General features: G+C 53.2%; 3 protein-coding genes across 3 annotated transcripts; all 3 read left to right on the top strand.

Moving 5' to 3' along the window:
* Positions 1 to 1,880: 1,880 nt before the first annotated feature.
* On the top strand, positions 1,881 to 3,835 carry LOC128276259 (UDP-glucosyltransferase 2-like). Its single transcript, XM_053014728.1, has 3 exons — positions 1,881 to 2,533; positions 2,606 to 3,155; positions 3,246 to 3,835. The coding sequence occupies exons 1-3, from the start codon at positions 1,881 to 1,883 to the stop codon at positions 3,627 to 3,629; spliced, it is 1,587 nt and encodes a 528-aa protein (XP_052870688.1). The 3' UTR covers positions 3,630 to 3,835.
* A 524-nt stretch (positions 3,836 to 4,359) lies between these two features.
* Positions 4,360 to 6,055, top strand: LOC128276258 (UDP-glucosyltransferase 2-like). The gene is made up of 3 exons (XM_053014727.1): positions 4,360 to 4,970; positions 5,039 to 5,588; positions 5,666 to 6,055. Exons 1-3 carry the CDS (start codon positions 4,360 to 4,362, stop codon positions 6,053 to 6,055), a joined length of 1,551 nt encoding a protein of 516 aa, XP_052870687.1.
* A 277-nt stretch (positions 6,056 to 6,332) lies between these two features.
* On the top strand, positions 6,333 to 8,107 carry LOC128276257 (UDP-glucosyltransferase 2-like). The gene is made up of 4 exons (XM_053014726.1): positions 6,333 to 6,454; positions 6,522 to 7,034; positions 7,095 to 7,644; positions 7,708 to 8,107. Exons 1-4 carry the CDS (start codon positions 6,333 to 6,335, stop codon positions 8,092 to 8,094), a joined length of 1,572 nt encoding a protein of 523 aa, XP_052870686.1. The 3' UTR covers positions 8,095 to 8,107.
* The last annotated feature ends 586 nt before the right edge of the window (positions 8,108 to 8,693 follow it).

The following is an 8,693-nucleotide window of genomic DNA, read 5'->3' as shown; positions in this document are numbered from 1 at the left end:
CCAAAAGCAGCTTGGAGTGCTGGTGAAGCTTGGCCGCGTATGGTAGGGTCGGATACGGAAAGTAATCACGCATCATTTGATCGATTCGCGGATGTGACACGTAGGTCCGATAGCTGGAACGGATTCGCGTTCTACATTAAGGTCGAATTCTATCCGTCACCAGCCGACAACACTCACCAATAGTCTGCCAAACTCAGAAGCGTGTTATGAACGCGCTGGAAGAAGCTCATGTCCGAGTCGTAGCTGAGCGAGTAGAACGGTACGTAGGAGTAGTACTTGTGCCCACCGATCGCATCCGTCGAGTACGGCGGGTTGTTGAACGCGGTCACACTGACCAGCGGCGGATAATGGAACTTGTGTAGCAAACCGAGCAGGCATGGGCCCAAGGTAAAGTCGTGCAGGACCAGATCGAACCGGAAATTGTCTGGATAGTCCAACACGGTGCGTAATCCTTTAGACTTCAGAATTCCTACAACGGTTCAAAAGAGCTTAAGCACACTAACGGGATAATAGTCATTAGATGATGCTTACCAGAACATTCGAGCACCACGAAGTCTCGATAGAATGTGACGATACTTTTGAACAGGTTCTCGTTCGCCATCTCGACCAGATCGATCGTCTCAGGACCACTGTAAAGCGTGGGGTATATTTCTTCCAACTCGACATAGTGCACATTGCTGGGTTGGTTCCGTTCGACATCTGCCGACAGGATGGTCAAGTTGTGCCCCGCGCGGGCCAGCGCGTCCATTATGGATCGATTCCTGTCAGTGGCGAACGGCGAAGATCATCATCGGTGCTCAATCAAATCTGCGCGATATCATCACCTTACCGTACCATATATGATGACTAGGACTGGGCACTCCCATCAGGCACAATATGTTGGCCGTATCGACTTGCGCCAGTGAAAATAGCACACCTAACACAATGCCTATTGCTAACATCTTACCACGAGAAGCACGGTCCACACGCGGTCAGTGTTTATTTTAAACTGGCCGAAAACAGTGGCGACGCCGTTGGCAATCTAAAATCCTCATGATAGATTAAAACACTCGACGCCGCACCATTGTGCGTGGTTCCAAATTAACGTTCCTCCAATGTTATCACTCTGCCGGTGTCGCGCTGGTCGGACATATCTACCAGACCGGCGAAACTGATTTAACGCACACACACGCGCTGGGACGGCGGCACCTTGAAGACTTCAATGCGGAGCATCAATTGGAACGATCGCCGCAGGTCAGTTTGGTCGCCGATGACTTTAACGAGCAATAACCTTGAGAACCGCCTATGACCGGCTGACTTTAACCCATACAAACTATCGCTGGTGAAGCGTGCCATTCGGTTCCTTTGCAAGTATCCGTCCCATTCCGACAGTAGATAAGGTGATGATCTATCTGGAGAGTGGCAGACAGTTGGAGTGGCACGCGTTGGTAAGCACTGGCGGCTGCTGCGGTTATGACCCAAATCTCGGGTCCAGATCGTGATAAGCTCGGTCGGCTGATCCTCGTTATCTACTTCCGTCTAGTACGCGGCAAACATGACTAGCGTCTTCCTACTGTCTAGGAATATGGGCAAAACAGCGCGATCATGACAGTGGTTGGGGCCCGTGACCCGTGGGAACGTGGGATTGGAACCTCACACTCGCACCAGGCAAACATTTTGTGTCAATTTATGAAAGTATCCATCTCAGCCGGATGGTCGCACAATTGCAAACATCAATTGAAGCCGTAAGTGTGATGCTCGCGTGAAAACTATACGCTTCGCGTGCGCCCGGCCACGTGACACTTTAAACGGCAAGAGATTTGCTCGGGCTCAGACTGCCCCCGTCGGAGAGATGCACTGATTGCCAGTTTCATTGCTTGTTGGATCGTCACAACGATAAGATGGGTGGTAATCAGACGAACGTGGTGGTTGTGTTTTGTGTGGCAGCCACTCTGCTGCTGAGCGGGACTGGGCCAGCCGAAGGTGCAAACATCCTCTGTCTGTTTGCGGTTCCCAGCCCGAGCCATCACATCTGGAACCGGGTCCTGGTGGATGCGCTGGCCGCGAACGGCCACAACCTAACCGTCGTCTCGCCGGACATCGAGAAGATCGCGAAACCGAACATCACCTACATTCATCTGGAGGCGACGTACGATGCGATCCACAAGGGGGCAACCGCCATCGATTTCTACGAAATGGCTCAGGCGGGCGTGGTGGAGAGTATGCGAATTTTCTACGACTACGCCATCTCGATGTGCACCGGAATTCTGCGCTCCGCGGGCTACGGCACGATTTCAAACTACCCGCCGGACTACCGGTTCGATTTGGTCCTGTACGACTACACGTGCGGCCCGTGCCTGATGGCGCTCTACCAGCGGTTCGGTCAGCCACCGCTCGTTGGTGTGACGGCCTTCAACAATCCGCCCTACTCGACCGATCTGATCGGTGGCCACAAATACTACGCATACATTCCGTACTACACCCTGGACTACGATAGTCGCATGAACTTTTTCGAGCGCTTCTTCAACGCGGCCATCCATTGGATGGATCACTTGTGAGTATGCCTGAGATGTTGCTGGAAAGGTCTTAGGCTTTTTCATCGAGCAAATCGCATCTTTCGCTACAGCTACCGCAACCACGTGTTCCTACCCGAAACCGATCGGATGGTGCGGGGCCACGAGCAAGACCCGAACCTACCGTACCTCGGAACGTTGGATCAGAAAATGATGCTGATGCTGGTCAACTCTCACCACGCGGTCGACTTTCCCGAGCCGGTGCCCCAGAACATGGTGCAAGTCGGTGGCCTTCAGATAATCCCCCCGAAACCGCTTCCGGCCGATCTCGATCGGTTCATTCGGGCTGGCAAAAAGGGAGCGGTCCTGTTTTCACTCGGCACCAACGTTCTCAGCAAGGATCTCGGTGATGAGCGGATCAGGTCGTTCCTGGAGGCGTTCCGTCAGATGCCGGCGTACAACTTTTTGTGGAAGTTCGAAACCGACCTTCCGTTCGATCTACCGGCGAACGTGATGATCAAAAAGTTTCTCCCGCAAAACGACATCCTGGCGCACGGAAGCGTGAAGGGCTTCATGACTCACGGTGGATTGCTGAGCACGCACGAGGGCACCTGGCATGGGGTTCCGATGATTGGCATTCCTGTGATCGCCGATCAATACCGGGTAGGTCACGGCACGGCGCGGCCCGGCTAACGATATTAGCGTATTCACCGGTTGTGCTCTCTCTCTCTTTCTTTTCCTCTGTCACTTTAGAACCTAGCCAAATCCGTCCGGGCTGGGGTGGCCGAAAAGCTGGACCTGTGGGATCTCACCACCGAGAAGATACGCAACACGGTGCTGAAAGTGCTGGAAACTCCCAGCTATCGGCGCGCCGTTAAGGAGCGCTCGGGGCTCTTCTGCGATCAGGCAGAAACACCGCTGGAACGGGCTGTGTGGTGGATCGAGTGGGCTCTACGGCACCCGAATGCGAAAACCATCCAATCGCCCACCCTTCAGCTGGGATCGTGGCGTAGTGAGCTGTCCGACGTGAAGCTGTCGATCGTGCTTGCCATTTTGTGCATCGTGTGGGCGCTCAAGAAATTGGTCAGTGGTCTGTGCACGAACTCAGCGAAATCAAGCAAACGAAAGGTGCATTAATGGCCACTAACTTTTGTGGTTTTTGTGAAAGTTATGCAAGGTAACGTCAATACACTCTCGATAACCTTCACGCGGTTAGCAATGAACGTGTTCATGGTGTTTCGTTTTTGTTTTCTGCCCGTCGTTTGTACATCTCCGCTAATGGTCTCTCGCTGTGGGCACGATCGTTTCATCGAGAACCGCGAAATGAGGAATCATTTGCATCGCACGTGCACAACATTACGATTACCTGGCAAGTTTCATCAACAGAGGGCCAGAACCATTTCGTCACAACTTTTAATTCGCGTAATCAACGGTCACCTAATGGCGACAAAGTGATCTCGTCTGTGCAACGAACATAGGTGCATATCAATGTTAGATAGAAGAGAGTTCTTAAACGGAATACATGATCGACTAAATAGCAATAAACTGCACTCACACTTCAACAACCAACGTCGGGTTCGTCCTTCAGCCGCATTAGAATCGTGCCGGTCTTGCTTGTTTCACAGCTCCTTAAATATCTACAACTATAGAATAAAAATGATCGAAAACAGTACGTCACACGGCGACCAAGACTGCTTGCTCGGCGCTAGGGCCACGTGCTAGTACTTGCGTGCCGGGCAGTGATCATCTGTGACGAGTCATTACTTCCGAGTTGCTAGCTCCGCAAAAGGCCCGCACGAAAGTGGGCGAATAAAACAGACCCGTTCGGCCAGTGCAACGGTCAGTCTTTGTAGCACTTGCCCCTAGGATGCTGCTGTGGATTGCTGGCGTTTGCCTTCTGCCAGCGTTTGTGCAAGCGGCCAACATCCTCTGCCTAACGCCCGTTCCTAGCCCAAGTCATCACATATGGAACCGTGTGTGGATCGAGGCTCTGGCCTCGCGAGGACACAATCTAACCGTGGTCTCGGCGGACGTGGATCGGAAGCCTCATCCCAACGTTACGTACATTCACCTTGAACAGGCGTACACCGATTTGCATGACGAGCTCGACCTGTTCGAGATGGCCGACCGGAGTGCATTGCTTGGCATTCGCGATCTCTACACCTGGGGCTCGGCAATGTGCACGGGTGTGCTGCGCTCGAACGGTCTCCGCACGATACGAGCGTACCCGGACGAATTCCAGTTCGATCTCGTCATCGCCGACGTTACCTGCGGGCCGTGCCTGTTTCCGCTCATACACCGGTTCAGCTATCCACCCCTGATTGCCGTGACGGCGTTCAACAATCCTCAGTTCACAACAGATTTCGTCGGTGGCCACAAACACTACGCGTACGTGCCGTTTTTTACAGTCAACTACGATTCGGACATGAACATATGGCAGCGGTTCTACAACTGGGTGCTGCACAACGTCGATCACTGGTAAGCGAGCGGAATGGCCTGCGACGCTGTGGGGACCATTTCTCGTGAGCTCCCCCCCCTTCTTGCAGGTATCGACATCGCGTGTTTCTACCAAAAATAGAGCGAATGGCACGGGAACACTTCCGGTACGACGGCATGATTCCGTTGGAGGAAATGGAACGCCGGACCTACCTGTTGCTGGCAAACTTCCACTACTCCGTCGATTTCGCTGAATCCATTCCGCCGAGCCACATACCGGTGGGTGGCCTCCAGATACTGCCCGCAAAGCCACTGTCCGCCGAGCTGACACGGTTCATTGCCGCCGGTCCGGAAGGGGCGATCCTTTTCTCGCTCGGCACGAACGTGCGCAGTGCCGACCTAGGCGAGACCCGCATCGACATGTTTCTGGAAGCGTTCCGGCAGCTGCCGCAGTTCCATTTCGTGTGGAAGTTCGAGAGCAGCCCAAACTTTTCCATACCTCCTAACGTGCTGATCAAGAGTTTTCTGCCGCAGAACGACATTCTGGCGCACCCGAATGTCGTGGCGTTTATCACGCACGGCGGCATGCTGAGTACGCACGAAGCCACCTGGCACGGGGTTCCGATGATTGGCATTCCGTTCATCTGCGATCAATATCGGGTACGGAGGGGGGGCCGTGTGACAAGGGGGCCACTTGTAGGCTACCGTAACTAATGGACTCTCGGTTTACTACACAGAACCTACACAAATCCGTGATGGCTGGCGTTGCACTCCGGCTGGATCAGCATTCTTTGTCGACGGAGAAAATCAAACGTGCCGTCCTGGAGCTGACCGGTGACACCCGGTACCGAGAGAGGATGCGCCAACGCTCGGCGCTTCTCCGCGATCAACCGGAGCACCCGCTGGACCGGGCTGTGTGGTGGATCGAGTGGGCCTTACGCCACCCGGACGCCGGCGCAATTCAGTCGCCCACGAAGCGCATGTCCGTGTGGCAGTCCGAGCTGTACGATGTAAAGCTGCTGCTGCTCCTAGCGATCGTGCTCCTGGTGTACCAAACCGGCCGGATACTGTCACGCTGCGTGCGGAGGGCTGCGATTATTCTACCGGCTGGGAAAAAAACCAACTAATACAATAAACGATGGCCAACGATACTTCGGGCGAAGCGTGTATCATTACAATCTCGCCAACTCACGTATGATCACGCGAGCCGTATCTCTTCCGTCAACAATCAAGCACTTCATGTGGTGCCTTCTCTCCGTTTGAATAGCGAATTGTTGATAGACCGACGTGTGCGGTTTTTTAGCAAACTCATGCCGCTGCGCCTTAGGTCAATTGCACAATCGCCGCCTTGCGACCGACTGATGTCCGTCAGGGACATACCAGTTATTCGTCGCTGAACCCACGATGAATGCGCAAGTGATAAGGTTAGCGGTGCTACTGTTGGTGACTGCGCGCTTAGCGCCCGTGGTGCGTGGTGCGAACATTCTTTGCATCATGACCGTACCGAGCCCAAGCCACCATATCTGGTAAGTTGTGCGAAACGGCACCGAAAAGGAGTGACTTGAAGGGACCCGTGTTTCTGGCCCACCGTAGGAATCGGGTCGTAATGGAGGAGCTGGTGGCCAGGGGACACAACGTGACGGTTGTGTCACAGGACGGCGATAAATCTCGCACCAATCTCACCTACATACTGCTCGAAAAGGTGTATAGCACCATTTACCAGGACGAGCAGTTGGATTTGCTCGAAGTGGCGAAGGAAACAGCGTTTCAATCGTTGTTCACCTTCAAGGAGTTCTACATGGGCATGTGCCGGGGTGCGCTGCTATCCGACGGGCTCAAGGTGATCCTCAGCTATCCGGACAGCTTCCGGTTCGATTTGGTGCTGTACGACTTCGGGTGCGGGCCGTGCCTGTTGCCGCTGTTGCATAAGTTCCACTACCCGCCACTGGTCAGCCTCACGCCGTTCAGTAATCCTCCGTTCTCCGTCTTTATCGCCGGCGGCCATAAGCACTATGCGTACACACCACACTTTGCCCTGCCGTACGGATCGAAAATGACCTTTGTGCAAAGGGTGTCCAATACCTTGCTGTATCTCGCCGAAGCCAGGTGCGGTGCCGTATCGGAGATATGAAACCGTTGATATAATATGAGTTTCGCTCACTTTAGCATGCGGGAGTTCTACATTATGCCCGCGCTGGACACGATGGTGCGCACGCACTTTGGCTACGAAGACATGCCGTACCTCGGGGAGCTGGAACAGCGAACGGTGGTCATGCTGCTGAATACAAATCCCACGTTCGATTCGCTGGAACCACTGCCGCCGAATGTGATCGCTGTTGGGGGTGCGCACATCAAAGATCCTGCCCCGTTGCCGGATGACTTGGAGCGCTTCGTTCAAGGAGGGAAAAAAGGAGCGGTCCTGTTCTCGCTCGGCTCCAACGTACGATCGGACACCATCGGAGAGCACCGTCAGCGAGTGTTCATTGAAGCTTTCCGCCAAATGCCGGACTACCATTTCATGTGGAAATTCGAGTCGGAACTCAACATTCCGCTGCCGCCAAACGTGATCATCCGACCGTGGTTACCGCAGAACAGCATCCTGAATCATCCCAGGGTGAAAGCATTCATCACCCACTCGGGCGGGCTGAGCACCCAGGAAGCGTCCTGGTTTGGGGTACCGCTGATTGGCATGCCAATATTCATCGACCAGCATCGGGTAAGCATCGAACATTCCGGTTCCGGTTTAGCCCGTCTAATCATTTTACTGATTACTTTTAAGAATCTGGCGCGATCGGTAACCGCCGGTGTGGCCGAAAAGCTGGACTTCGCCTCGATCACTACCGACGTCGTACGCCGGACCGTCCTGAAGGTTCTCGAAACGCCTTCGTATCGAGACAACATGAAGCATCGGGCCATGTACTTCCGGGATCAACCAGAAAGCCCACTTCAACGGGCAATTTGGTGGATCGAGTTCGCGGTGCGTCATCCAACCGTCCAGCATCTTCGATCGCCTACGCTCGAGCTGGGCACAATTCGCTCAAATTTACTCGATGTCTACGCGTTCTTGTGCGCCATAATGCTAATCGTCCTGTGGTTGATCCAGTACACGGTTAAAAAACTGCTATTTCCACACCGACGTGGGCTAATGAAAAGGAAACGCGAATAAAAACCGTGATTGAATGATCACCATACTTCGTTACGAAAAGTAAACAATCAAGAAAGACGATTTAGCAAAAACTGCCCACTTTGTTTCGTTTCGAGATGAGAAATTTTTACAGAGACAACACTCAACTGTTGGTTTTTCCCATTTTCCCAACGTTTCAAACAATCTTCAAACGTGTTTTTTTTGTCGAAAAACTGGAGTTTATTGCGCAATAAACGACCAAATTTGAACGTCCGACAGATCTTTGCTGTCACACCGCTAACTGACAGCACGCACGCACACCACTGCAAAAGCGGTGCGGCTCGATTTCTTGGACTTTTTATTGCATCGGAACAACTTTCATTTGTCAATAACCGTGCAAGCGGAAAGGGTCGTCCAGCGATTTCTCTTTGTTGATCAATAGCGTTTTGTCCGGCCATATTTCTGCTCTGAGGCGCACACGGATTCATCCAGCATGAGCAACGGAAAACATCTTGCGAAAGGTAGGTTGGACCTGCAAACACGGAACAGTTAGCGGAGTTACCGGCGTCGCGGCAAGGACGTGCCAAATCGATCAGCCTCCATACTTCTTTTGCCACCATCGATGAGGTATATTTAGTGCG

This window comes from Anopheles cruzii, unplaced genomic scaffold (assembly GCF_943734635.1).
Source record: "Anopheles cruzii unplaced genomic scaffold, idAnoCruzAS_RS32_06 scaffold00819_ctg1, whole genome shotgun sequence".
Lineage (NCBI taxonomy): Eukaryota > Metazoa > Arthropoda > Insecta > Diptera > Culicidae > Anopheles > Anopheles cruzii.
Note: the sequence above shows the minus strand (reverse complement) of the source record. Positions and strands in the feature narration are given on the sequence as shown.

Coding starts and splice junctions, on each gene's coding strand:
- LOC128276259 (XM_053014728.1), top strand. CDS start 1,881: ATGGGTGGTAATCAGACGAACGTGGTGGTTGTGTTTTGTGTGGCAGCC. Junction 2,534..2,605: donor ATCCATTGGATGGATCACTT/GTGAGTATGCCT, acceptor CTTTCGCTACAG/CTACCGCAACCACGTGTTCC. Junction 3,156..3,245: donor TGATCGCCGATCAATACCGG/GTAGGTCACGGC, acceptor CTGTCACTTTAG/AACCTAGCCAAATCCGTCCG.
- LOC128276258 (XM_053014727.1), top strand. CDS start 4,360: ATGCTGCTGTGGATTGCTGGCGTTTGCCTTCTGCCAGCGTTTGTGCAA. Junction 4,971..5,038: donor CTGCACAACGTCGATCACTG/GTAAGCGAGCGG, acceptor CCCTTCTTGCAG/GTATCGACATCGCGTGTTTC. Junction 5,589..5,665: donor TCATCTGCGATCAATATCGG/GTACGGAGGGGG, acceptor TTTACTACACAG/AACCTACACAAATCCGTGAT.
- LOC128276257 (XM_053014726.1), top strand. CDS start 6,333: ATGAATGCGCAAGTGATAAGGTTAGCGGTGCTACTGTTGGTGACTGCG. Junction 6,455..6,521: donor AGCCCAAGCCACCATATCTG/GTAAGTTGTGCG, acceptor GGCCCACCGTAG/GAATCGGGTCGTAATGGAGG. Junction 7,035..7,094: donor CTGTATCTCGCCGAAGCCAG/GTGCGGTGCCGT, acceptor CGCTCACTTTAG/CATGCGGGAGTTCTACATTA.